The following is a 26,854-nucleotide window of genomic DNA, read 5'->3' as shown; positions in this document are numbered from 1 at the left end:
AATACATTATGTATTTAGAATTATAAAGGAGACATGAAATATCAAAAAGAAACATTTGATTTTATGCCCACTTAATTTGATAGGTTTATAGACGATTAACCAAAAAGTGGCCCATTTTAGCTGACTTCACCCTACCAACTTCTTATGAATGTGCTGTCTTTGTTTAAATCATTGGTGCTTGAGGGAATGGACTATATCATAGGATGCAAATGTTGAATAACCGGAGAAGAACCTCAGAATTATATTGCACTTGGTCCAGCCTTTTGCGTGTTGTGTGCATGATTTCGCCAAACCCACTTGCGCCTGGACTTAGCACATGCTTGCACGAAAATATAAAAGCTTCATGGCCATGCCCACTGACTTTGCACTTATGACTTAAGGCATTGCATTGCGCATATCACTTGCACTATTAAAACAGGGCCGGTAGTCTTTTAGGCTTAATTTAATGACACAAAACAACAAACCTGACAATTTTGCAGGGATGAGTATTATAATGGGACATATTTTCAGGACACAGTAAATATACTTTATACAGGAAAAGTGAAATGCTAATAATTGTCTAAGCCAGTTTTAAATATATTAACATTTATGGAATAGAATTAGCATTTTATTATTATTATTATTATAAAAAAAATAAAAAAATCTTGCAAATCTTAGTGCCATAGGCACAAATAATCCTCATGCTGTCAAATATTTAGGAATAAGTACGAAAGCCAGTTGAAACTTGTTTTACTTCTATGTTAATCAAAACTTCACATTACAAATGATATAACACACCCTTGAATCATCATTGGCTGTCATTGGGCCACATGGACACGCCCACAATAGCTTATTTAGAACGACAAGGCGGGACAAATGTTGGACCAATAAGAAACGAGAACACAGCATGAGCTCATGAATATTACAATAACCGGTTTTGTACACACTTATATTCAAGTTCACGATACAGTTATACCCTTCTGCACTCACTCAGGTCCTCAGCCGGGTACCAGACCGACCAAACAACAGCAATCCAAAATGTCCGAGAAGCTTCCATTCAAAGTTGGTTAGTATAAGTTAGCAGTTCCTTGACTTTAAATAAAGCGCAGTGCTGTTTTGCCTGTAATGGCTATTGCAACTGTAATGCTTTTTAAGCGCTCTTTCCTCTCGATAAAACATATCACTCTTTGCAAAAATGCTTGGGTTATATTTGACCGTCCTTTTTTTAAATGTTTATTAGCTAGTACATATCACACGGCAGTGGAGGCGTCATTGTGAGCACAGCCTTGCACGAGACGCGCTGCCTGCAAACCCGCCCACTTTAAACAGCTGTTTTTGTGATTTTGTCTATTTTCTGACTGGGTTAACAACTATTGTATTCTCGCATGATATTATGTATGAATTTATATGTAACACATGCCCAACAACCTAGCGTGGTTCCATTCGGAAGACAAGAGGAAGAAATTTTGGAAGTTGTAGTTTTTTTGCATACGGTGTTGAGGCTCTTTCAAAGGCGTCCTGCTTTCCGACTGAACTACATTTCCCATAATCCAATCTCGCGCCGCCGCTTCCATTGATGACGTTCATGAATCTGAACTAGTTTCTCGTTACGTTTTGTGTTAGTTAATCTGCACGTGGTTAACTAAGAATGGGTTATAGGCACTAAAACGTTGCACTTTGTCAAATCTAATATGCTAGTTATAATACCATGTAAATAAGATTATTTGTGTGTGTAGTTTAGTCACACGTCAGCATGATTAGACAGACCGCACTTGGCACCTGTCAAACAGGCATTTGAAATGTCTGTTGTTGTTTTTCACTTGAACCTCTCTGATGTCCCGACTGGAGATAAAGCACAAGTGATTCAATAGGAAATCCAGCTGGACTTTGCAACGTAATCTGAAGTGCAGAGTTCAGTTTTTCAAATGCTTTGCATTAGGTGGCTGAAATGTCAACATTTGACTTAATAGCCACCAGCACTGCACACTAAAACGAAGGAAAAGTGTGCTTTTTAATTCAGTGGACTGTTCTTACCAAGGCTGTAACCAAATATTCAAGAGTTTAAATTTACCAAATTTGAAAGATTAAAAATCTGCCATTGAAAAACACATATTGATCAACCGCTATTATTATTTACCACTGAATATTGGGGGTTTATGGCTCCAAGTATAGCCTAAAGTACACTTGGTCTAGTGCAGTTTTTCTTCAATATGTGCACATAAACTGCCACAGGAGATGGTGCCTGGTTACAAGACATGTTAGCTATGTAGTTTTGGGTGTCGTCTTTAGAATTCCACTTCTCATATTCTAGGCAGAGTATGACACTGACACTAAACTTTGAGATGGGTATGTTAGTTTCTCAAGACTTTGTAGTCACCATTTACCACATCCAGAGAAGTTATGCTCTCAACTTATCATTTACAAAATCAATTTAATTTAACAGATTTTATTGGACAAATTAGATCATCCATTTCCTGCCCTTTTTTATTTTTAATGTGCTAAATTGTCTCATTGATCATTTGTTGTCGTTATCTCTCTCTGCAGCTGATATCAGCCTGGCTGAGTGGGGCCGTAAAGCCATCGAGATAGCCGAGAATGAGATGCCTGGTCTGATGAAGATGAGGGAGCTTTACGGCAAGTCCAAACCTCTGAAAGGCGCACGCATTGCAGGCTGCCTGCATATGACCCTACAGACTGCCGTGCTCATTGAAACCCTTACTGCACTGGGAGCCGAGGTGAGGACACGCCTACAGACAGTACAGGAATAGATCACCATAACAAATTTTTTATTATTTACTCACTGTAATACGGATAATTTCAAGCCTGTTTACTGTTATTTTTATTTATTTATTTATTTATTTATTTTATTTTTCTCTTTTTTCACCCAATTTGGAATGCCCAATTCCCAGTGCGCTTTTAAGTCCTTGTGGTCGCGTAGTGATTCGCCTCAATCCGGGTGGCGGAGGATGAATCCCAGATGCCTCCGCGTCTGAGATCATCAACCCACGCATCTTATCACGTGGCTTGTTGAGCGCGTTGCCACGGAGACATAGCGCGTGTGAAGGCTTCACGCCATGTGATAGCTTTCTGTGAGGAGCAGACTGAAATTAAGTCATCAGACTCTGAAAATCTTCGCCTCTGCATGCAGCTTTTAAATGTCATTCTTCATTCCGCATATTCGAACTGGCGCATCACATTCTTTTTTTGACTTACACAAGAACCAGTGGCGTCAGTGACCTTCTTTTAACGTGCTATTTTTGATTCTGAATGTGAGTTTTAGCAGAGCGTAAGATTATCAGCAAATAACAATTCTTACAAATCTTACCGTGTGGCTTCAGAAGACTTGGAATATAGCGCACGAGCCATATGGACTATTAAAAAGTGTTCATTATTCCTTTTAAAAGGTCATAAAGTAGGCTTTGATCATTAAAACATTGACAACGACTGAGTATGTATTTTAGATGCAGTGTTGGTTAACAAACAAAGTATTGTAGTATTACCATGGCCATGATTTTTGGACATGGTATGATGGTTGAACCATGGTAAAGCAATATCACATGGGCAAGAGTGCTGTATGGGGTACTGGGTAGCTCAGTGAGTAAAGATGCTGATTACCACCCCTGGAGTCGCGAGTTCGAGTCGCGAGTTCGAATCCAGGGTGTGCTGAGTGACTCCAGCCAGGTCTCCTAAGCGACCAGAATTGGCTTGGTTGCTAGGGAGGGTGGAGTCACATGGGGTAACCTCCTTGTGGTTGCCATAGTGTGGTTTGCTCTCGGTGGGGTGCGTGATGAGTTGTGTGTGGATGCCACGGAGAATAGCTAGGTAACGCGCTCAACAAGCCACATGAAGAGATTAACGGTCTCAGACGCGGAGGCAGCTGAGATTCGTCCTCCTCTACCCAGATTGAGGCAAGTCACTATGCCACCACGAGGACTTAGAGCGCATTGGGATTTGGGCATTCCAAATTGTGCTGTATGGCCCTACATCAGCACAGCTGTGATTTGGCAGAGAGTGCCACAGGTAATCACAGCCGTGCTGATTACAGCATGATTGTGAGTGTGATATTGCTTTTATACATCAGTTCAACGAACAAGTAAATTAAAAAAAAATATATGAAAAACTAAGGACTGTTACAAAAAAAAAAAAAAAAAAAAGCGATCATGGAGTTAGAGACAATGCCGATGACTTCAAAGAAGCCGCTCGCTGACTGGCAGCGTTGACTCAAATGAACGTCGTAAACTCAACGGGCTCACAACACATAAAAATGGTCTTTTCGCTACTTGCTGGCTAAAATCTTTAATGTCACAGAGAAAAATTAAAAGACAGATCTAGCCACTTTTATCACATTTACGCTGCTCTTACACTAGTTAGAATGCCACGAATATAAGTGGAGTGATATAAACAATAAAGCATCCTAGTGCTATATCAGCATTCTTGGAATGCCTCTCGTCTAATCAGATTTGAGGACCGGTTTTAGTTGCCAAATTACATAATTGCTAAATTTAGATCATTAAAAAGCAAGATAGAAAGCCTAAGAAAAGAAAGCTGATAACCAGTTTATCGGCCAGTAGTTTTAAAAATCGAGATATATACTGCAATTTTGATGGTAGTTACCTTACCATGTAACTTTATGGTAATGTATTGTAAAAACAGGTTTTTAGATGTAAAAATTATGATTTACCTTATTGTTAATGGTGAAAAGACAATACAATGTACTTTTACAGTAAACTATGGTTAAAATTACGGTGAAAAACAATAAACATTCCCGGAAGTTCCTGCATGACCCATCACATTTAATAATATTTTATTGAAATAGTTGTTTCGTCATATTTTTGTAATTATTATTTTTATTATTTTTCACTGTGAATTCTGGAAACCATAACTGACATTTTTTTTTAAAACAAATTTAATAGGATATAGCCTATATTTTATAAATTATGTAAAATGTGTTGAAAATGTTCTTAGTCAGGGCGGCCCAGACACAGAGGCTGCAAGACTCTAAATTAAATGAAATTTCAGATGCCGTTTATTATGTTAGCAAAATCCCACTAATAGCCAGATAAAAAGATTCGGTACACAACGCTGGTATGTTTATTATACACAAGCCTGAAATACACCGTGGACTCTTATTTTGAAATGCCTGCACTTCCAGTTGTTAAGTCAATGACAGCTGATTCGCTGAATGATTTGCTGAGACAGATTCAAACTTCTAACCTGAGCTCAAACCCATTTAGTGAATCTTCAGTTGATTCATTGAAAAGATCCGGTTCAGAAGAGTCATTTGTTTGCGAATCGGACATCATGGCTTGTGCTGTGTTCGTTGTTGTGTGCAGCAAGCTCATCTCTCAGTGATGGAAAGTCCAATTCTTTTCCACAAACCGGTTCTTTCGGACGGTTTGTTTCAATGAACCAGGTAAAAAAAAAAAGATTCTCCAGTTCGTCACTTTTGTCATCGCATAATGACGTCACTGTACATAATGCTAATACCCCGGTATCGTGGAATACACACTCAAACACATTCAATAAAGCCATATGTAAGCACATGTTGCTAATTATTACATCTTATTCAAGTAATAATAATAATAAGGGTGTTTATTGTCATCAGTTTCATTCAGTGATCTTACATCTTGGATAAGTTTCCTACATTAAAGTTTTGCACCTAAAGCAACCAATACTGACACTGATATAAAAACGTAGCTGTTTGTGACTAAAGCATATAAACTGAATAAACTAGTCTTAATCAACTCATCCTTTTTACAGAAACATGACCCAGCTCATAACAACTTCAAATATAATCTTCATGCACAATACACGATGGTAAAATTCATTTACATCTCTCGACTGAAATGTTTCGTCCCCTCATTCAAGTGCTCGGTTCATGCATGCTCATCCGATTTGTGAATTAGTTGGAGTGGTTAATTGCAAAGAAGAGTTGGGAAAAGCAGAAATCACCAGTTCTAGAATCATATTACTTCCGGTTATCTGCTCATTTCGAGTCGGAGTGTCAGTCATGTCCGAGAGACGGGTTAAGAGAGTATCAAATAATTTAGTCTGATTTGGTGCACTGGTTCAACTCGTTTACTAAAAACAACCAGTTCAAAAGAACGGTTAGTTCACGAACTGGACATCACTAATCTCTCAACAGAAAGGGTTAGAAGCAGAATGAGACACTCCAGATATGTAATTCAATAACTCACGAGATAAACTGCATATGAATGCACACAAAGTTTTCCCGACTGTTGCCAGTGGTGATATGAAACTATTTTTTTGTCGAATTTGCAACCATTTTAGTCACAGTCTGGAGCCCTGATTACAGGCTCTTTTTCCTGCTCATAGAAGCTTAATCTTTGAGTCTGTCTGAAATGCAGGGCATATGCCTCTCTGTCCCTCTTATCCCTGTATTTCCTCTGTGTAGATGGAATTTCCCTGCCCAAGGCCATATTGTTTTATCCAGAAGGCCATGAAACCAAATGTACTTATCAGGGTAAACCTGGTTATGGGTAGAGTGAATTAGTCATAACTAAATTACTTATTGGTGTCTGCAAGTGCAACTCTGAAACAGACAAACATTCAGTTCTAAATGTTATTTTTGCGTGACGCTTCAAAACTTGTTTGTATACAACATGTTCAAAAGATTTTTCTTTGGTCACGTGATCTCTTTCTTTCATCCCTTGATTTACTTGTTCTCCTTGTCTTTTTTCCTCATTGTGTTTTAGGTCCAGTGGTCCAGTTGTAACATATTCTCCACTCAGGATCATGCAGCAGCAGCCATTGCTAAATCTGGCGTTCCAGGTAACAGGTGTTGGTGTGCTAGTTAGTCTGTTCTGTAAGCACAGCTCCGTTGTAATCCTGCTGGCTGTTTGCTCTAAAGCTTTGTAATCAGTTGTAGATAAGAAGAGGCCTGGTGAACACATGGTTTAGTGACCGATCTCTGAATAAAGCCTGCACTGCACTGCTGAGAAAAAGTGTAGAATCAGCATAAATGGGTTTAATCTTTAGATTTGACTCAATATTTTAGGAGGACTAGGATGCAAGAGTTAAGGTCCACAGATAAAGGGGTAGTTTTATTATAAAGGCATAACAATGCAGTGTTGCTTTAGAACAGTTGTTTTTACAGCAGCATGCTGACTTGATGTGTTTATATGTGTAACGCTAATTTTTGGTTGGCTAATCCATTCCATAAAGTTTTATTGTCAGTTCCATCTATTTCCTCTAAATTAGCCTACATGCTACTGACTTGGCACTGAGCGTGTTTACATGCACGTTCTTTCTTACACAGATTATGCTCAATCTGACAATGTGTGGTCATGTAAATGCATTAAAAGGCTTTCCTTTATCGGTGTTAGGTTACAAACTGGTTTTAGAATACACCGATCGACACGGGTAGAATTAAGGTAAGCGTTGTGCGCATGCATCTTCACAGATTGACGTCAGAAGCAGAGAATCTCATATAAACGTGGATTTCTTGCTTTGTCTAATTTGTTAAATAAGATGATTTTTGGGAGTTTACAGCGTTAAGAGTGCAGCAACGCCTGCCCACTTTTTCAACCACCTGGATTACAGAAGTATTTTTCCCATACATTTTTTTTGCATGAACTTTTCATAAAATCCTTAAAAGAATTTTAAGCCAAGAACCAAACCAACCAGCTCTGAGGTGAATCACAACATTACAAACTTTGTTTTGAGGCAAAAAGTATTTGAAAATAAGACAAAAAGACAAAGGTACAATACGTCAGTGTACATCTTTCATAAGGGCACGAACTACAATCCCATAAGGCACAGTGAATGTCATAGTTGAATTAAAAATGATGGGAATATATATATATATATATATAACTATTGATTTTAGGTTGTTTATAAGTATAGAAACAATATATTTTAGGTTTATTGCAAAATATTCCGATAAGTACAAATATATGAGTAGTTTGAGGGTGAAGGGAGACCAAATCGTTGCGCCATTCACAGTACTTAATGGAAGTGGGCGGTTGCTCCTGGGCTTGTTTTGCAGGCTTTGTTGGCCATGGTTCTCTGATTGATGAAACTTTCTCTTTTGGACTATGGGTAGTGTAGTTGTTAACCATGAACTCCATTTTTTAACATGATTTATAAACCATGAAGTTGGAATAACGCCAACTGATGGCTTCAACGGAAGCATATTTTATCGATGAACAACCTCGGAGCTCATTGTAGTTCTGTCTTTAAATGTTTCTAAGTTATCATTGAAAACCAATCAGTCTATGGAAAGAAATTGAGATTTTTACTTCCGGAACCAAAAAGTTATGTTCTATTGGTGTGCATGTAAACAGGCTCACTGAGTAACAGTTTCTCCCCTGTATTTTTTTATAATCTGTGCCCAGTTGCAACAAACCTTTTTCAAGGTTGAAAACGCCTTTAATTTTGATAATTGTAAGGGTGTTGTCACTAAGGGTTTTCTTAACTTTAGGGGGTTTGGTGCAATTGGTTACTGATATTCTGTTTTAGAGCCATCAAACAACATTCAAATTTTGCAGAGAAAGGGATACAATTAAGGCTGAAATGTGGTTGAAAATGTCAAGTTATGCTAATCTGTCCTGAAAGCATCCTCTTGTGACACTACAAAACATCTATCTAAAAACATTGATTTTGTAGCCCGAGCTTTTCCACTTTCATGCAAATGCATTTTTGTGGTCTGCGAGGGTTGTGCCGATATTAACAGCAGCTAGTTGAGTAATTGCGGTTAACATAAACTAGTGCCTTAAAGAGATTACCTAAGAGACCTTTTATGCAGCAACTGAATTACATTAATGCTGTGTGAATAAATGCATTATTATCTTCTTTTTTTTCTTTCCCTGGAATCAATAGGACATGGTTTAGTGCCAAAAAAGTTTTGCTGACTGACTTTCTGTGATAATACGATTTTGCAGATACCGAGTAAACTTCATAGGCTGTATCCATAAATCAAAAAAATTAGTTCAGCTCTTTATCAGGAGAGCTATTCTCTTGTTTAATTCAGCTCCCTCTAATTACCATGCTAGAGTTTAATTTTGAAAGGAAGATTGCAACAATTAGAGAACTGAGGTACTGTAGTGTCCTATTAGCATGTTCCAATTGGTATTCAGATTCTCAACCATAAAAGACTTGTTTCGATTGTTAGGAAACATCGGTGAATTCAGATCCCTAACATCACCAAAACAGCACCGTATTGTGTGATATTGTAATGGCAGCAGTGGTGAAGAGCATTAGAAAAATTATGGCCCTCTTTTGAAGGCTTTTTGTGCATTTGTACGTAAACCAAAAGTGGTAGATTATTACTTGCATCCATTGTTTATGTACTGCAACTGCATTTCTTATACTAGCTTTTTTTTCTTAGCTTCAAAATAATGCCACAGAACAACTATCACATATTTATGGAGCTTGTTGTGGTTTTCAAACAAGCCAGTATGAAATAATGGCCTCCCATACTTACCGTAAACATCATATAAAGTCCTATGTGTGAAGCGCAATAAATGTATTTATTTGTAGTCTTTTGATTGCTAATTTAATTGTGATGCTGAGCCAACAGCTTGTGTTTTATTGTAGTGTATGCCTGGAAGGGAGAGACAGATGAGGAATATGTGTGGTGCATTGAGCAGACTATTTACTTCAAGGACGGTCAACCCCTCAACATGATCCTGGATGACGGTGGTGACCTCACCAATCTGGTGCACCAGAAATACCCCAAACTGCTTGCAGGTATGATTAAAGTATGCTTTTTAAAGAGTAGATTCTTTCATCTACTCGTGAATGAGTGGAATTCGAGATTCTGAGTGAATAATGACTTTTTGTAAGAATGAAAAATTTTGCTATTGCATGGCTTTGGAAAAGTTACAATATACCGCAAGAGTTGTATGGACTACTTTTTGTTACTTTTCTGTCTTTGGAGATGGATGGCCACAGTTTTACTGTATAGATTTCCAGTGCTAATACAGGTAGTATTACTGGCCTACTGACACTAACTGTTGGGTTGTACTGTACTGCTGTTCAATCACCACTAGATGTCAGGCTGATCCACGGTCAAGCTGCTCCCTTCTTGGCTTAACAAAGTAACATTTCAATAAGTGCAGTCATCATTAACCTTAAAAATCATTCTTTTATCATTCCTAATGGCTAGCAAATGTTTCTCCATTGGCACAAACTGGCATCTAATAGAACTCACTCGAGTGTGATTTTGGGTTTGAAAAGGACCAAAAAGCCGTTTATACGCTAGTCCATGTGGAAAATTGAAAAGCATACTTTAGAATACATAGGGGAAATCATATCAGTCCTATGTTACGTAAAGAGGTGGTGTTTGATTGATGGTGTGCCCTTAGTTTCATTGCAATGTGATTTAGAGCTTTGGACTTTAGCTGACTCTTGCAAGTTCCTATAAATGTTGTCAAAGTTTTAAGGGTGAAAATGTACAAGGCTACACCATTTGACCTCTGCACTATAATAGGGTTAAGAATCTGGACTGGAAACACGAAGGTCAGTTGTCTGATTCAAGGAAAGGGCCAGTGAACTGAGGAACTGTCAGCATAATACTCTTGAACAAGACTTTTAATCATGTTGCTAAAGAAATAGAAATTGTATTTACAGCAATCAGCTGTACAATCATTGTCTATCGCAGCAGCAGCATAACATTTTAGCAGTCTTGTCTCAAAAAACAAGACCTGTTGATGTTTTGCTGATATTTTCATTTCGGTGGCTTAATGCCAGGAATGCGCCACCGTATAGATTTACGATAATACGTTTGGCTTCTGAGATGGTAAATTTTACACTGAGACTCAAGTTGTCAGAAGATGCATCATATCACTGATCTTTTCATAAGTACACCTTTTTATTTTTTTGATGCGCTCATGTCACAGTGGTCCCAAAAGTATTTAGACGCTTAATTCAAGTATGAATGCCATGGCATTATAAAATATCAAACGAGGTGGCTTCTGCAAACAAATGATGCCAGACCTTTTCTGAGCCATTTTTGTAATCACTTTCCAAAGGTGATTTTTAATGGCTGTATAAAGTCAGATCCCCTCGTTCACACAGGTGTCTTAGCAGAGTAACCAAAGGTGTAGTTCAACACATTAACTATGAACATATTCCACTAACATTTGACAATCCGAAAGTGCCAGATGCTTTTTGTCTTCATTTTGAACAATATATCTTATGTCTTATATATCTTTTTGTCATTTAAAACCTAATAAACATCTTTTTGCAAAAATGTTGTGCAATTGGTTTATTATTTAGCTATCTGATGCAATGCAATTTAAGTGGCTGAAATAGCCACTGCACATGTGCACATGCACAGGGTTGGGGAGTAACGGAATACATGTAATGGGATTACGTATTTAAAATACAAAATATAAGTAACTGTATTCCACTACAGTTTCAGTTTAAATCATTGGTAATTAGAATACAGTTACATTTAAAAAGTATTTTGATTACTGAAGAGATTACTTTGCATTTTATTGTCATTTGTTTCATTTAATATTTAGTCCTTTCAGATGGAAACATTTATACATATAAATGATGCGATCCAAAGTGCATTTGAACAGAGGTGAAACACTTTCTTATGATGTGTTACATTCATACGAGCAGACAGAGAAGTAAGTTTGAAGTAGGTTTGGAGCAGAAGAAATAGAAATAAACCTTGTGTAAATTGTCAGCTTTATGCTAAGCTAAAATGCTATTTCTGGCCATTTTACATGCACGTTACCAGGCACAGTCATATTTTTTTATCAAGAAAGTTCACATTGGATCATAATTTCTTTTTTCTAGTAAGACCTTTGATATTGGGGCAAAAATCGTATTCTTGATTATAATTGTTGTATTGTTTTCCTGTAAAAATATCTAAAAATCCTTAAAACAAGATCAATTTGATTTATCTTGTTTTAGAAACAACACTGCGTAAGATATTTAGGTTTTTCAGAGAATATATTTTTAACATGTGTATTTTGTCTTACTGTGCTGGCAGAGTTTTTATAGTCAAAACAAGTGAAAAAATCTACCAGTGCTGAAGAAGTAATCCAAAGTATTTAGAATACGTTACTGACCTTGAGTAATCTAACGAAATACATTACAAATCACATTTTACAGCGTGTATTCTGTAATCTGTAGTGGAATACATTTCAAAAGTAACCCTCCCAACCCTGCACATCAGTGAGGTTAGCTATCGGTCTTGCATTAGGATTTTACCTCCTGAGACCAGAGCGTGACTGCTGTGTGCATATTTCCCTTTTTGATTTGTAACTAGTAGCACCTAATAAATAAGCATCATGGCAACATATGGCAACATATGTGGATAAAGGGAATAACTTTTAAATTTTAAATAATACCAATATATGAAACTTTTTTTTTTTTTTTATCAAATTTTTTCCAGTAGTGTTGGTTATTCAGAGATTAGCATAATTCATTCTGATTCAGAGTATTGGCCAGCATCATCCAATCACTGCACACTGTTAAAATTACACATTATAAATTCTGAATCTTTGTACTGATTCCATTGTCCCATGTCTGCCAAAAATATTCAGTCTGCCGTACATCATCTGCAGCCTAAAACTGAACTTTTGTTTGGATTTTAGGAGTGAATGCACTTAGCTGCATAGGAAAGTAGGATGCTCCGTATTTAGCGAATGACTTGACCTCCAGTGCGCTGTCTGTCTGCACTGGTCTCAGAACAGTTCGAAATGCACCTTATTTTCATCCTAACTCCATATAAAGCTTCTACAAGCAATATTTTTTAGCTTTTAGATGAACCCATTGATTCTCAATATGGTAATGCACAGTAAATATAGAATTTCTAAGTAAAACATTAGCTAAAGGACACATTAGTGTACATTGTGTTTAGCAAAATTGTTATTTTGCATTTTCGATGAAACTAGAGAGTAGAGACTAATCCTTTGATTCAAACAGGTTTCAATGTAAAAATGTAATTAGGTTTTTTACCAGATGTAGTTTTGTTGGTGTTTCTCCCAAAAACAAAATCTGTTGTTTTGTCACAACTCTGTTTGTCGAAAGTTTAACCCTTTACTGACCGCACAGAATCTCCTGAACTGAGATCAGTCAGTTTAAATGAATTTAAATTATGCATTGCGTTCAGCAAAGCCAAAATACAGTGTCCACGCATGTGTACACAGGGTCACATGAGGTTAAGCCATACGTTCATACTGATTCAGACTGCATTTGTTTCAAACTGTTTCACTGATCATGTTTTTTGTAGATATATAACATTCTGTAACAAAAGGTTTCAGAAGATAATGTTCATGTCTCTTTCTGTGTATCTTTCAGGAATCAAGGGTATCTCTGAGGAGACCACCACTGGTGTTCACAACCTCTACAAGATGTTAAAGAAGGGAGAACTCAAAGTTCCTGCAATTAATGTCAATGACTCTGTTACCAAGGTAACATATTATTTCACAACAATAAATGATGTCGTTATTCCCTTTAGACATTTCACATTCTGGTTTAGTTCACACACACATGTAAGCGTTTTGTGGAAATAAGTATTTGTAAAATATTTGAGGATTTTTTTTTCCACACGTCCCCTTAGAGTAAGTTTGACAACCTGTACGGCTGCCGTGAGTCTTTGATTGACGGCATCAAACGCGCCACAGATGTGATGATTGCTGGTAAGGTGGCAGTGGTTGCCGGGTATGGTGATGTCGGTAAGGGCTGCGTTCAGGCACTGCGGGGGTTCGGTGCAAGAGTCATTGTCACAGAGGTCGATCCCATCAATGCTCTGCAGGCGGCTATGGAGGGTATGTTTTTTTTGTTTGTGTCTGTGTGTGTGTGTGTGTGTGTGTGTGTGTGTGTGTATAAAAGCATCTTCAGCAGTGCTGACTGAGCTCTATGTGGGCAGAATATAAGAATCGGCTCCCTGTTGATTCATAAGTGTGAATTCGAATTAAATTGGCCACGCCGACAAAATATTAATTGGAATTTGATTTGGAATGACAGGAAGAAGAATTAACTGATTTGCAATTTAACACAGTCACAACAGAGGAATTTCATAGTGCAACACAAGTTCTAAACATGACAAAAAATTATTTACTAAATGAATCCAACTCGTATGATTCCTTTATATCTTCCCCAATGCATTGTTATACGTAATATATTAAGAAAAACTAAATAAATAAATGGCGTAAGAGTGTGAATTGTGTATTTGATAGGGCTGGGTATTGATACAGATTTCCCTGTTTGATTAGAATCCGATTTACAAGCTTTCGATTTGGATCTTGATTCAACATAGATTCATATGGGTACATTTCTGTTACTATGTCCATTTTGCTTAAATACAAAATAAATTCCCTCTCAGCTAATGCTTTTAATTGTAAAATAACTTTAGGCAACCCTTCTAGGTACAATAAGAAAATATTAATTTTATAAGTTATATTTTCATTAGTTTTTCTCATCAAATATGTCACATTTTAGCTTTTGAAAATTCAATCTACTTGCATAATTTATACTATTTACATAATATGTAGAATACGTGCTTAATCGGTCTCTTTAAGATTAGCGGCATCAGCCAGTGCATTTGACGAGAGAAGACTTGCGTAATTTCTTTAGCGCATCCATGAGTGATTAGAATAAAATGTTTCATTTTTTTTGTTGTTTTTAATCAACAACTTACTGAAAAAAGCAAAAAATGGTATTATAACAGACATTATTCAATGACATATGAATCCGTGGATCTCTTACAAATTAAACCAAACTTGTACTCTCAACACACAGTAAAAGGACCTCTGTGCTAATAACTTCTCCACTATACTACTCAATCTTGGGTGAGTGAAATCTGAACATTTACTAGTCAATGGCTAATCATAGAAATTTTTTGTCGCATAGCATGAGATTTGGTTGCACATACAAGTGATTTACTTGCATAATAGAGGGTTGCCACAGAGTGAAAGATCAATCTCGGGATCTAAGAATCGATATCGAGATCGTGCAAACGTAGATCGCAATGCATCGGAAAATCAATATTTTACCCAGCCCTATATTTTGACATTGTAATGGTTTGGTAATCAGCTAAAGTGTGTTTATTTGTTATTATTAAGAGTGGAGTTAACAGTTCTAATGAAGCCATCAATACAGATTTAATTTGTGCCATACAGCACCCCACAATTGTTTTCAGACTTTATAAAAAATAGTAACACTGAAATTTGGGGTAAATTGGAGCATTCTCATAAATGTTAGTTCCAAAATCCACCAATAGCTCTGGCAATGTATAATGAACGTTTTCTGTTTTCAAATATTTTTAGTATTTTTGGTAATTGTATCTGTATCAGCCTTTAGCCACCCTGCTCTCTAGATATCAGTATTAGCATTGGCCATTGAAAACCTGTATCAGCAAAATACTACTTGTTACTCTTGTCTACCGTTCGTTGAACTTGGTCCGGTAATTCTCCAGACAGGAATCCACCCCAAGAGCCTACTATGTTTTTGAGAGTTGTATTTCGCAAGCAGCTGTAACTGAATGCCAGGCTAGTTTCAGAATAGTTGACATTGTTGTTTTATGTTTTTATTGGCCGCCCGATTGCTTCATGACTCGCACTCTTATTTTACAGGCTATGAAGTGACCACCATGGATGAGGCCTGCAAGGAAGGAAACATCTTTGTGACCACAACTGGCTGTGAGGACATTCTGCTCAGCAGGTCTGTAAAAACACACAGTCATAAGGATTTGAATGATTCTGGTTCTGATTTTACTTGACTGTTCCGGTTCCTTAAAGATTCCAGTTAAGCTTAAGTATGTAATTCCCGGGACTCTAGTGCTACCGAATGGAATTGCAAAAATAAACAATGTTTTTAAAATGGCTTTCCAAATATGCCACTCATTTGCTATTGTGTAAACAGTCAGATAGTCCCGCCCCCAACTTACGCCACTGGTTGAGTAACGTTGTTGAGGCGGGTCGGGTCCAAGTCGGTTGCTCAAAACAAACAGGAATTTTTATATTGCCACAGTTTGAGAAAATGTATCAGTGAATGGCTTACTAATAGTTGTCTCTGCATATTAAGCTAGGATAGAAAGTTTTTTAACACTGAAGTTACTTACATCAGCTTTAACAATTCTTTTTGTAATTTAGAAGTTGGTAAAATGTCCAATGCTGACATCTTTTCAGATTTCAAAAATAAATTACATTACACAATTCTTGCAAAAAGCTGTTTTATTACCCAATACCATTTATTGCCTCTTGAAACATAGTTTCTCGCCTTAGGGGCTGTTCACACTGAATGTGTTTTTGCATCTGTTTGTGCTGTTTATCCATTTTTTTTTCAATGTAAACATGCACTAGTGTAGACAGATGTCATTGACCGCTGCGATGCATTTCACTGTGTTTCAGCACCGTTTTCCTACATGACGTGTTAATTTAAAAGGAATGCCATCTATTAAAAAGTGTGTCTTGAGACACCTGTGTTCTGTTATGTTACACTGTCTAGCTTTTTTTAGCACAAGAACACATTTGGTCTGAACAACACCTAAGCCCACACTAAACCAAGGATTTTGTCTGTGAGCAATGCCAAGTATGGGGAAAAAAAAATGGAACAAGTTGGCAAAATGTATTTGGGCAAATCAAATCACAAAAACAATGTCTCACACTCTCAAAAGTTTATCCTCTCACTCAAAATAACATTGTCATGGCAATGGCAGAGTTTAAAACCCTGCACAGGCAGGCTTAGAATCTGCCCTGCCGTCTCTGCAGAAAGCTACTGATTTGCAACGTCTGTCAATCACAAAGTGTTTTTTTTAAATATTTTGGCTATGTTTTGAACTGTCAATAAGATTATAGTACTCTTAGCTCAGTTTAACACATTTCATTACATTAAAACCCCTTCCACAAAATTACACAGATCTTCAAAAAGTGTGCAGATTCCATGTGCGTCACATGAAGATTTCATTTACACAGAATCAAAGCTTCCTACACTGTAAAAAAAGAATTGAGCAAACTTAAAACATCAAGGCAGCATGGTGCAGTAAGATTTGAATTCTCTCAACAACTGTCTTAATTGTCTTCAGTAACATTGCTTTGTTCACTAAATGAAAAAGTTAATGTTGAGAGAACTACTTTTTGTCTTGTTCAGCCAACTATGAATTCGCAATACGAGAAATTTCATTTTGTCACCATTTCAAACTTTTATATGTTTTTAAATTACTTAATGAAATTAATGACAATCTTTGCCACTGAAGAGAGGAATGTATTGCAAGGCAAGTACGTACAATTGTTTGACATAGACACACAATAGACCTCAGCCCTTAACACACAGTAATCAGTAATGGTAGCAATCAACAAACCCCATTAAGTTAAAAGAAGAGCTCCTAACATCACCACACAACAATTGATTATAGTCAGCAAACTGCAAAATCTATTTGAAAACCGTTAATAGAACCGAAAACCATTTGGTTCAAGTATTTTACTAAATAAAACTTTAACAAAACCAGGAACTGGTTCACTTTTCACAACCCTAGTTTCTTTTTGATTTATCAAGCTGTTTTTATATAATATATGCTTTTTGCAAAAGATTTAGTTAGGCTGCAATTAATACTTTCCACCCAAAGCAGAATCTGCAAGGATGTAGATCTAGCATTTCCCTGCACGCAAAAGAACCTGACTCGCTGGACGCCTTGAGAAAACTATTAAACAAATTCTCACACTGTAAGCCAGCTGTATATAAAGATATCATCCGGTATAGAGTTGAAAGTCAACAATGAATCCTTTCAACATTGTGAAGGGGGAGTGCTGGGCTCCTGCGAGTAACAGACAAGGAGATTCATGTGCAGTGGAAGGACCCCTGGGCCTGTGATCAAACACACACAGCGTGAGATCTGGCTTAAGCCGCTACAGTCTGGAGTGCGTGCGTGAGATGCGGTATTGTGAGCGAGAGTGCTTATCTGGTGTTGAAATGTTGAGGTGAGCAGGGTAGCACAACGGCTCTTTGGGTTCTGAGGAGTGTGGGCCTCTGTGATAAATGGTTGGGATGAGGACACACAGAACCCAGTAGAGCACAACTGCTGTTTGGTATTATCTACAGATGTGAGAACTGTCTTTTAGAATCCTCTGGAAGTTTTCAGTGCTGATGGCACTCATTTAAAGCAGGCAATCTGTGAATGTTGGTCTGGCAACGGTTTAAACGAACGTGATCCAAAAATTGGTCGAGTTAAAAAATTTTTTTTTAATGATTTAAGGAATCAGTGCTGTTTGTATCACAGGGTTAACAATCTGAGCAGGGTTACTATGGTCATGGAAAAACATAATTTCAGGAATTAAAAAAATTTGAGTTTTAGGTCTGGGGAAAAAAAGAAAAAGTATACATCAGTGCCACTAGCGTCACCAAACAGTATTTCCAAAAATAATGACAGTTTTCAAGCTGGTTTTCCAAACACTATGGCAAGCCGAATTGACTTTATTCATGTGCAGACTATGAATTATTGATATCAACAGTTACATTTTCATTAGTCAAAATGTTAACTCTTGATATCAGAAATGGAAATTAAAGTACTTAAATTATTTATAGTGCTAGTTTTTTGTATAAAAAAAATGACGTCATCACTTGCAAAAATACACATTCTTGATATCAAAAATTTTATTCCAACTACTGTAATTCTTTCTTTATTTTCACTAATACAATTTCACAGTGATCTCTCATTCACTCATTCAGTTACATGTATCTAAAAATATTTTTTTTTACTACTTGAAATTTCAGAAACCAGCAATGCACTTTTTGCTAGAAAAAAATAATATTTTGTATCAATTATTACATTGTTACTAGTACAAATATCCATTCCTGATATCAACAATTGAATTACAGCTAGTGAAAATTATTATTTTTAATACTCTCCCCTAATCTTCCATTAATTGGTCAAAAAGAGTTCCAACCCAAACTCGCACCATTGGTTGAGCAAATGTTGCTATAATAGGCTGGTTTGTGGTGCTTTCAAGCCATGTCAGAATGATTATATTTATGAGTTAACCGTTAACATGAACGTCACCGCAAAGTCATAAATACGAGTGGGAAACTGAGGATTTTCTTTGAGCCTCGACTTTCCCAGTTGGGGGTGTGTTGATTTAAGAATCCTGGTGGAAGCAAATTGTTATTGGCAATCAGTTTTATTTGAGGAGTTTGATTGTTTTGGGCTGTGTTTCCCCATAAGCATCGTAAGCCTAAGTAGATCGTAGAAACCACTGGTGCCAATGGTCTCTACAATCAACTTAAGCTTGCAATGCTTTTGGGAAACGCAGCCGGGCCAATTTGGTTGCTTAGGAGACCTGGCTGGAGACACTCAGCATGCCCTGGATTCGAACTCGTGACTCCAGGGGTGGTAGTCAGCGTCAATACTCGCTGAGCCACCCAGGACCCCGCTGTCTCTGCATATTAAGCGAGGATAGGAGAAAGTATCATTTGAAAAAATTACACATTACACGTTTAAAGTCAAGATGGTTTCATTGGCTAAAATTTACTCTTTGTAAGTGCAATCTCTATAAAATGTTTTTTTTTATTATTATTTTTTTTTATATATCCTTGTCTAGTTAAAACAAATGGTTGCATCTAGAAACAACTAGAAAACATTGTAACATTGCTTTGTCATTCACTCTATCAGGTAGTGTAAACATTGTTAAAGAAAACGTGATCAGGCATTCATATCAGTTTTTTTTCTCGCAGACATTTTGAGCACATGAAGGATGATGCCATCGTTTGCAACATTGGCCACTTCGACTGTGAAATCGACATAAAATGGCTCAATGAACATGCAGTTGAGAAAATCAACATCAAACCTCAGGTATGAGATCAGCTTTTTGCCACATGCACCAAAGCCGGAATCACAATAGCCAATAGCAATTTTTCAGGTGTAAGCTTGAATGCGCATTAGTGTCTGCCAGCGGGAGATTGTTAATCCCTTGATGTCAGGACTCCCTGCTGAGTTCATCAAAATTATCGCAATGTCAGGCTCTTGTGTTCTCGTCAAGTGACCAATGAGCTGTTACTTTTTACTGAAGAACTGACAAGACATTGTGCTGATCTGAACCTTTTCATCAGCCATATATAATCACAAATGCAGATTGTAATCCATAGTGATTCTGTCACCAAGCGTTTTTCCTGTGTTTTCTCCTAAACTAAAATAAAATCTAGTGAAATCCGAAAGCGGAGGATACTCAATAGGCAGACGCCTTTCATAATAAACAAACAGATTTTTGTTCTAATTTTGTGAAAATGAATCAGAGATCATCATGTCAAGGAAAGCCTATTTATACTTAAATTAAGTAAACAGCTATTTAATGCTTCATTGTTATGTAAATTGTTTGTTTGTTGTTAGTAGATTCTCACTTTAAGGAAAATAAAAAAAAAATTGGTCCATTCAGACTTTTACATTTTTATACATTTTCTCACAGGGGACACCCCTGAACCTACAGTATTATTTTAACTGTCAAAAGGCCTCCTATGTCCCATACATGGGCATAGATTGTGAATGTAAAAATATTTCAGCACAAAAACTGTACTGCTGTCATTCAGCTTCAGAATGAACTGTTGATCTTATCTTTTAATATTCATATCCAAGTCTTGATGAAATATTTGAATCTTTTGGTAGAAAAGATCTCTCAGACCCCACTACTTTAGCCGTCTCTGGGCCCTCAATGTCCTCTTCAGGATTTGTTTTTCTTTTTTTAACCAAGTACAGGTGCATCTCAATAAATTAGAATGTTGTGGAAAAGTTCATTTATTTCAGTAATTCAACTCAAATTGTGAAACTCGTGTATTAAATAAATTCAGTGCACACAGACTGAAGTAGTTTAAGTCTTTGGTTCTTTTAATTGTGATGATTTTGGCTCACATTTAACAAAAACCCACCAATTCACTATCTCAACAAATTAGAATACATCATAAGACCAATAAAAAAAAACATTTTTAGTGAATTGTTGGCCTTCTGGAAATTATGTTCATTTACTGTATATGTACTCAATACTTGGTAGGGGCTCCTTTTGCTTTAATTACTGCCTCAATTCGGCGTGGCATGGAGGTGATCAGTTTGTGGCACTGTTGAGGTGGTATGGAAGCCCAGGTTTCTTTGACAGTGGCCTTCAGCTCATCTGCATTTTTTGGTCTCTTGTTTCTCATTTTCCTCTTGACAATACTCCATAGATTCTCTATGGGGTTCAGGTCTGGTGAGTTTGCTGGCCAGTCAAGCACACCAACACCATGGTCATTTAACCAACTTTTGGTGCTTTTGGCAGTGTGGGCAGGTGCCAAATCCTGCTGGAAAATGAAATCAGCATCTTTTAAAAGCTGGTCAGCAGAAGGAAGCATGAAGTGCTCCAAAATTTCTTGGTAAACGGGTGCAGTGACTTTGGTTTTCAAAAAACACAATGGACCAACACCAGCAGATGACATTGCACCCCAAATCATCACAGACTGGAAACTTAACACTGGACTTCAAGCAACTTGGGCTATGAGCTTCTCCACCCTTCCTCCAGACTCTAGGACCTTGGTTTCCAAATGAAATACAAAACTTGCTCTCATCTGAAAAGAGGACTTTGGACCACTGGGCAACAGTCCAGTTCTTCTTCTCCTTAGCCCGGGTAAGACGCCTCTGACGTTGTCTGTGGTTCAGGAGTGGCTTAACAAGAGGAATACGACAACTGTAGCCAAATTTCTTGACACGTCTGTGTGTGGTGGCCTTGACCCCAGCCTCAGTCCATTCCTTGTGAAGTTCACCCAAATTCTTGAATCGATTTTGCTTGACAATCCTCATAAGGCTGCGGTTCTCTCGGTTGGTTGTGCATCTTTTTCTTCCACACTTTTTCCTTCCACTCAACTTTCTGTTAACATGCTTGGATACAGCACTCTGTGAACAGCCAGCTTCTTTGGCAATGAATGTTTGTGGCTTACCCTCCTTGTGAAGGGTGTCAATGATTGTCTTCTGGACAACTGTCAGATCAGCAGTCTTCCCCATGATTGTGTAGCCTAGTGAACCAAACTGAGAGACCATTTTGAAGGCTCAGGAAACCTTTGCAGGTGTTTTGAGTTGATTAGCTGATTGGCATGTCACCATATTCTAATATGTTGAGATAGTGAATTGGTGGGTTTTTGTTAAATGTGAGCCAAAATCATCACAATTAAAAGAACCAAAGACTTAAACTACTTCAGTCTGTGTGCACTGAATTTCTTTAATACACGAGTTTCACAATTTGAGTTGAATTACTGAAATAAATGAACTTTTCCACGACATTCTAATTTATTGAGATGCACCTGTACTTTTGCTGCTAATGTGGCAAGTTATAAAAATTAATATATATTATATATATATATATATATATATATATATATATATATATATATATATATAAAAAAATAAAAAATAAAAAAAAAGAAGATACATAATTTCCAATCCATGTAATTACTGACACCATGTAGCTACATATTATTATCTGGACCTTTGCTTGGAAGGATATGTAGAGACCGGACCTCTTGGAACTTTAAGTACCCCTGCACTACAGTCTGTTTTTATGGAAAGCAATTTCTTTGTTCACTGTGTATGGACATATGTGGGTATGTCCATATGCAGGTGGCAGTTAAAAATATAGATTTTCTGATGCATTGCAATCTTCATTTAAACTATATAAATTTTTTGTTTTACTCCAAGTAACCCTATACTGCAATGAGAGGAAATTGCTCTCATTTGCAACCAAATTTCACGCTATACAAATAAAATGTATATATTTGGCAACCGGCTGGTAAATGTTTACATTTCACTCACCAGTGATTGTGTAGTATAGTGGTGGAATATTCAACAGTGAGATCCTTTCACTGCGTATTGAGAGTAAAAGTTGTTCCCTGTAATGTGTGTCCAAAGACTAGATCCACGCAACCCATTTGTCATTGAATAATGTCTCTTTTAAATACCCTTTCTGTTCTCTATATTCAGCTGTTGAACAAAAAACAGACATTTAATTCTAATCATGCATGTCACAAATGAGAGCCATCTGATTCTCGTTAACGTGTGCACATTTACAGATGCTATTTACAGAAATGCCATTTTTGTTAAAGAGACCGTACCGGTTTTAGCACGTATTCATCAAACCAATGTAAATACTTAATAATATAAATTATGCAGTTAAACACTACACAAATCAAAACATCAAAAAATAATATATGCAATATAATATATTTATTAATTGAATACATCGATTTGTTCAAAAGCCAAAATGTGACCAAAATTATGAAAAACTACTAAAATATAATTAGTAAAATTAATACTATCATAATGTACCTAGTTAGATGGTCCCCTGTATAACTAACAGCATTTGCTGGGAGATAATGTCTTTTCATATGTAAGCAAAAGGGTCATAACTTAAGTATACCCAGATGAAAAGATATCGAATTTAGAGCTTGTAAGTCAGATTCGAATTGGGAAATCTGTAGCAGTACTCATCCCTATTAACCAATAATATTATTATTATTATAAACTTTCCTCAAGAAACTCAAGATCTACGCAAAGCAATGCAACAAAGAAAATAATTAATTGGTATTAAAAATCCACAAAAATAAACACTTCTTGCAGAAAATATCAAATGAATATAAACACTTCTTGCAAAACATTTTTTGACCAAATTAATGCGGAGTGCATCTTTTTAGCTTTCAGAGTATTCTTTAGCGTGCTTAATTTTGCTAAAACAGATCGCTTATGCTACGAGTTATTATCGTCGTGCGACACAGATTGCATTTTTCAATGAATGTCATTGAATTTGCTTGGGTGGCCGCAAAAAAAATATAAATGCCAGAAAAACCCTTCAAGTCTCACGTGAAACCCTGCCCAGTGATAGGTAAGCCCACGCCATGCACATGGATATTTTCAAATCACTACATGAACGATATAGCATGAGTTGCGGTGAGTTGGTATGTCTGTCATCCCTGCAAGTGTGACACCTTTGGCTAGAATAGAGTTTACTCAAATACATGACTTGTTTTGAGTGAGACTGAGAGAGAGAGACTGAGACTCTTGTATTACACATAACTAATATTGGCATTATATTCATGCTGTATAGCCAAAGGGGAACTGGCACCCACAAGCGGAGCACAAGGTTTTTTTTTTTTCTCTCCATTAACTAACGTCTTATGAAGTTTTGGGTTCCTTGCCACATTCGCCTTTAGCTTGCTCACTGGGGAATAAATCATTTTTAAAGCATGATTTTCAGTCACATTTTTTCATTTACACTGCTCAATGAGGACTTTGAGATTACATACATTACAGCATATTTTTCTGTAAAGCTGCTTTGAAACTGTGTGTTTTGTGAAAAATGCTAAACAAACAAAAATTACGTGACTTGACCCATTATGGTCAACTTTGATCTGACTTAGACTATCTCTTCCCACTGTCATACAGGTTGACCGTTACCACATGAAAAATGGACGTCACATCATTGTTTTGGCAGAGGGGCGTCTGGTGAATCTGGGCTGTGCCATGGGCCATCCGAGCTTTGTGATGAGCAACTCATTCACCAATCAGGTGCTTGCCCAAATTGAGCTGTGGACCAACACCAGCAAATATCCATTGGGTGTCTACTTCCTGCCCAAGAAGGTACAGTATCTTCAGTTTGACATGCTCTTTATTGCAACCATTGTATGAAGTACTACCACAATGTCAACGATTATAATTTTATGCATTTTGTTGCGCTGATTTTGAGGGGGAAATGTGCAGAATTCTGTGGAATGGATTTAAAGATGGTAAAATGTGTTAAACAAATCAGAAAGCACTACAATGTTATTGTCAGCTGAAAGCATTATAAAATTAGACAATATTTTTACTGCTGCTTTTTTCACCTTTCCTGACCCTTTTCACATTTGTAGCTTGATGAGGAGGTAGCTGCCGCTCACTTGGACAAGCTCGGCGTCAAACTGACCAAACTTACAGAGAAGCAAGCCAAATACTTGGGTCTGCCCTCCGAAGGTCCCTTCAAACCAGACCACTACCGCTACTAAGAAGCTTTGACCAATCGCAGCTAGAAGGGACTACACAAATGGTTTTGTACCAACGTTGGCAGTTCTGCCAGTTACCAGTGGTAATAGTGCTTTAACGTGTCTCTCACTCTTATCATGAGCGCCTGCAAGCTCTCACCAACACCTTTCTCATTGATATCAAGTGCAAAGCAAACCTGTGACCATATTGTCACTGTAATGTTTGCATTCCCTGTTTTATTTAACGGTTATGTTAAGAGAACCAAATCCTGCCACTAGGCATTTGAATTGGTGCCCCTCTGGAACGATTTGTTTCCTCCATGCCTTACAATTGATTCACAGTTTGTCAGGTAATTCTCTTTCAATTGAGAGAGGCTTGCCATTTTGGCCATGCAGAGTTTTTGTAAATCCATTTAAGGAATGAAAATGTTGAATAAAAAAATAATGATTTCTCCATATGTTATCAACTGTCAGTGTTAGCAGGCTGTGTGAGTCATGTTTTTGAAGCTTTCTGAAGTCTTATTTTATTACATCTACTTGTTAAGACCAGATTAAATAAATATGTGGTATTTCACTTTACCATGCCTTATTTTATTTAGTGAGTTGTCAATCAATCAGTCAATTTCAACACCGCATTTGTATTGTCAAATTATGACTTACCCGCCAGTTTTTTCCAGAACCACTGGTTTATGATCTGATAGGGTCACTGACAACAGACCCTGAGCTTTGGTGAATAACATGTCTCGCACGTTTGTGTTATGAATATGAATAATTGTAAAAATGTGCTACTTGTTTCGAAGAGGTGCGCTGTTACTTTTCGAAGCGATCAAACGTACAATTTTCACCTGGCAAACAATAAAACAGACTCAAAAGTCACCTTGCTTTTTTGAAGGAGGGACCTGAGACATATCTAGCCTTCATATTATGTTTTTTTTTTTTTTTTTTTTTTTTTAAAATGGGCACATACTTTATGGTAGGGGTCAAATGAACCCTAACTGGTTTCAATGCAATTCACCATAAATCACACTGTAAAAAGCGGCAAACCTTTATTGTGGCCTGTCAGAGACTAAGAAAAATTGAAACTCTTTTACCCTAATTTTGATGGGGGTTAAAAATTACATATGTAATGTTTGAGACAAAGTTTAAATAAAAAAAAAAATACAAAACAGTAGTGAACCAGGTTAAAATGGTATTTTATGGTTTTCTGACTTCTCACAGATTACAAAAAAGGTGAGAACTATGAATGAAATATAAACTGTATTTATAAAGGGTGTGTTCACACTTGTAGTTCGGTTCTCTTGATTCGGACCAAAAAAGAAAATTATACATTTAGTCGTGGTTCGTTTAGCGTTCACGTTGGTATTTTTTTAACACCGAAACTAAAGATACAAAACAAAAGGCAGCAGGAAAAATTCACAACCTGATTGGACAGATTTTATGACGTATATTTTGCGATGGAACGTGCCGAATATCCAAAACAATGCTGTCTGCTGGGCGAAATGCGCTCGTTAAATTTATATATGTATATATGGTGGTATTTTTTTTTTTTACCAACTGAGAACAAACAAAGAGCTAATAAAATGTGTAAAGGAGTCAAAACAGCACCAGGAATTCCTCCGTTGTACACACAAACGAAGATATGCTGCAAGGACGACTGACGGCGGTTCCGACGCCTGTACCGAACTGCAATGGGCAACATACTGTAGCTCCTATGATGAGAGCAACCAGGTATGCTTGAGGTCAGTATTAGGCAAATTACTAACTGTTTTTAGTCCGTTTAGACATCTTTGGTCCATGTTGCGTTCATATATCAATCGAATCGCAACAGAGTTCGTTTGGAAGCGGACCGAGACCATAATTCGAATCCATAATTTATAAAGATTGAATATACTCTTGTAACTTTAAAAAAATGAATCCAAAAGCATTTCAAACACAT

General features: G+C 37.0%; 1 protein-coding gene across 1 annotated transcript; it reads left to right on the top strand.

Annotated features, from left to right (window-relative positions):
- Nucleotides 1-916: 916 nt before the first annotated feature.
- LOC127445952 (adenosylhomocysteinase A) lies at nucleotides 917-25,497 on the top strand. The gene is made up of 10 exons (XM_051706486.1): nucleotides 917-1,045; nucleotides 2,524-2,714; nucleotides 6,696-6,771; nucleotides 9,538-9,690; nucleotides 13,261-13,373; nucleotides 13,523-13,730; nucleotides 15,537-15,624; nucleotides 19,630-19,747; nucleotides 24,347-24,541; nucleotides 24,811-25,497. The coding sequence occupies exons 1-10, from the start codon at nucleotides 1,018-1,020 to the stop codon at nucleotides 24,940-24,942; spliced, it is 1,302 nt and encodes a 433-aa protein (XP_051562446.1). The 5' UTR covers nucleotides 917-1,017; the 3' UTR covers nucleotides 24,943-25,497.
- The last annotated feature ends 1,357 nt before the right edge of the window (nucleotides 25,498-26,854 follow it).

The sequence above is a fragment of the Myxocyprinus asiaticus genome, chromosome 9 (genome assembly GCF_019703515.2).
Source record: "Myxocyprinus asiaticus isolate MX2 ecotype Aquarium Trade chromosome 9, UBuf_Myxa_2, whole genome shotgun sequence".
NCBI lineage: Eukaryota > Metazoa > Chordata > Actinopteri > Cypriniformes > Catostomidae > Myxocyprinus > Myxocyprinus asiaticus.
The sequence above is the reverse complement of the archived record's forward strand: the minus strand, read 5'-3'. Positions and strand labels throughout refer to the sequence as shown.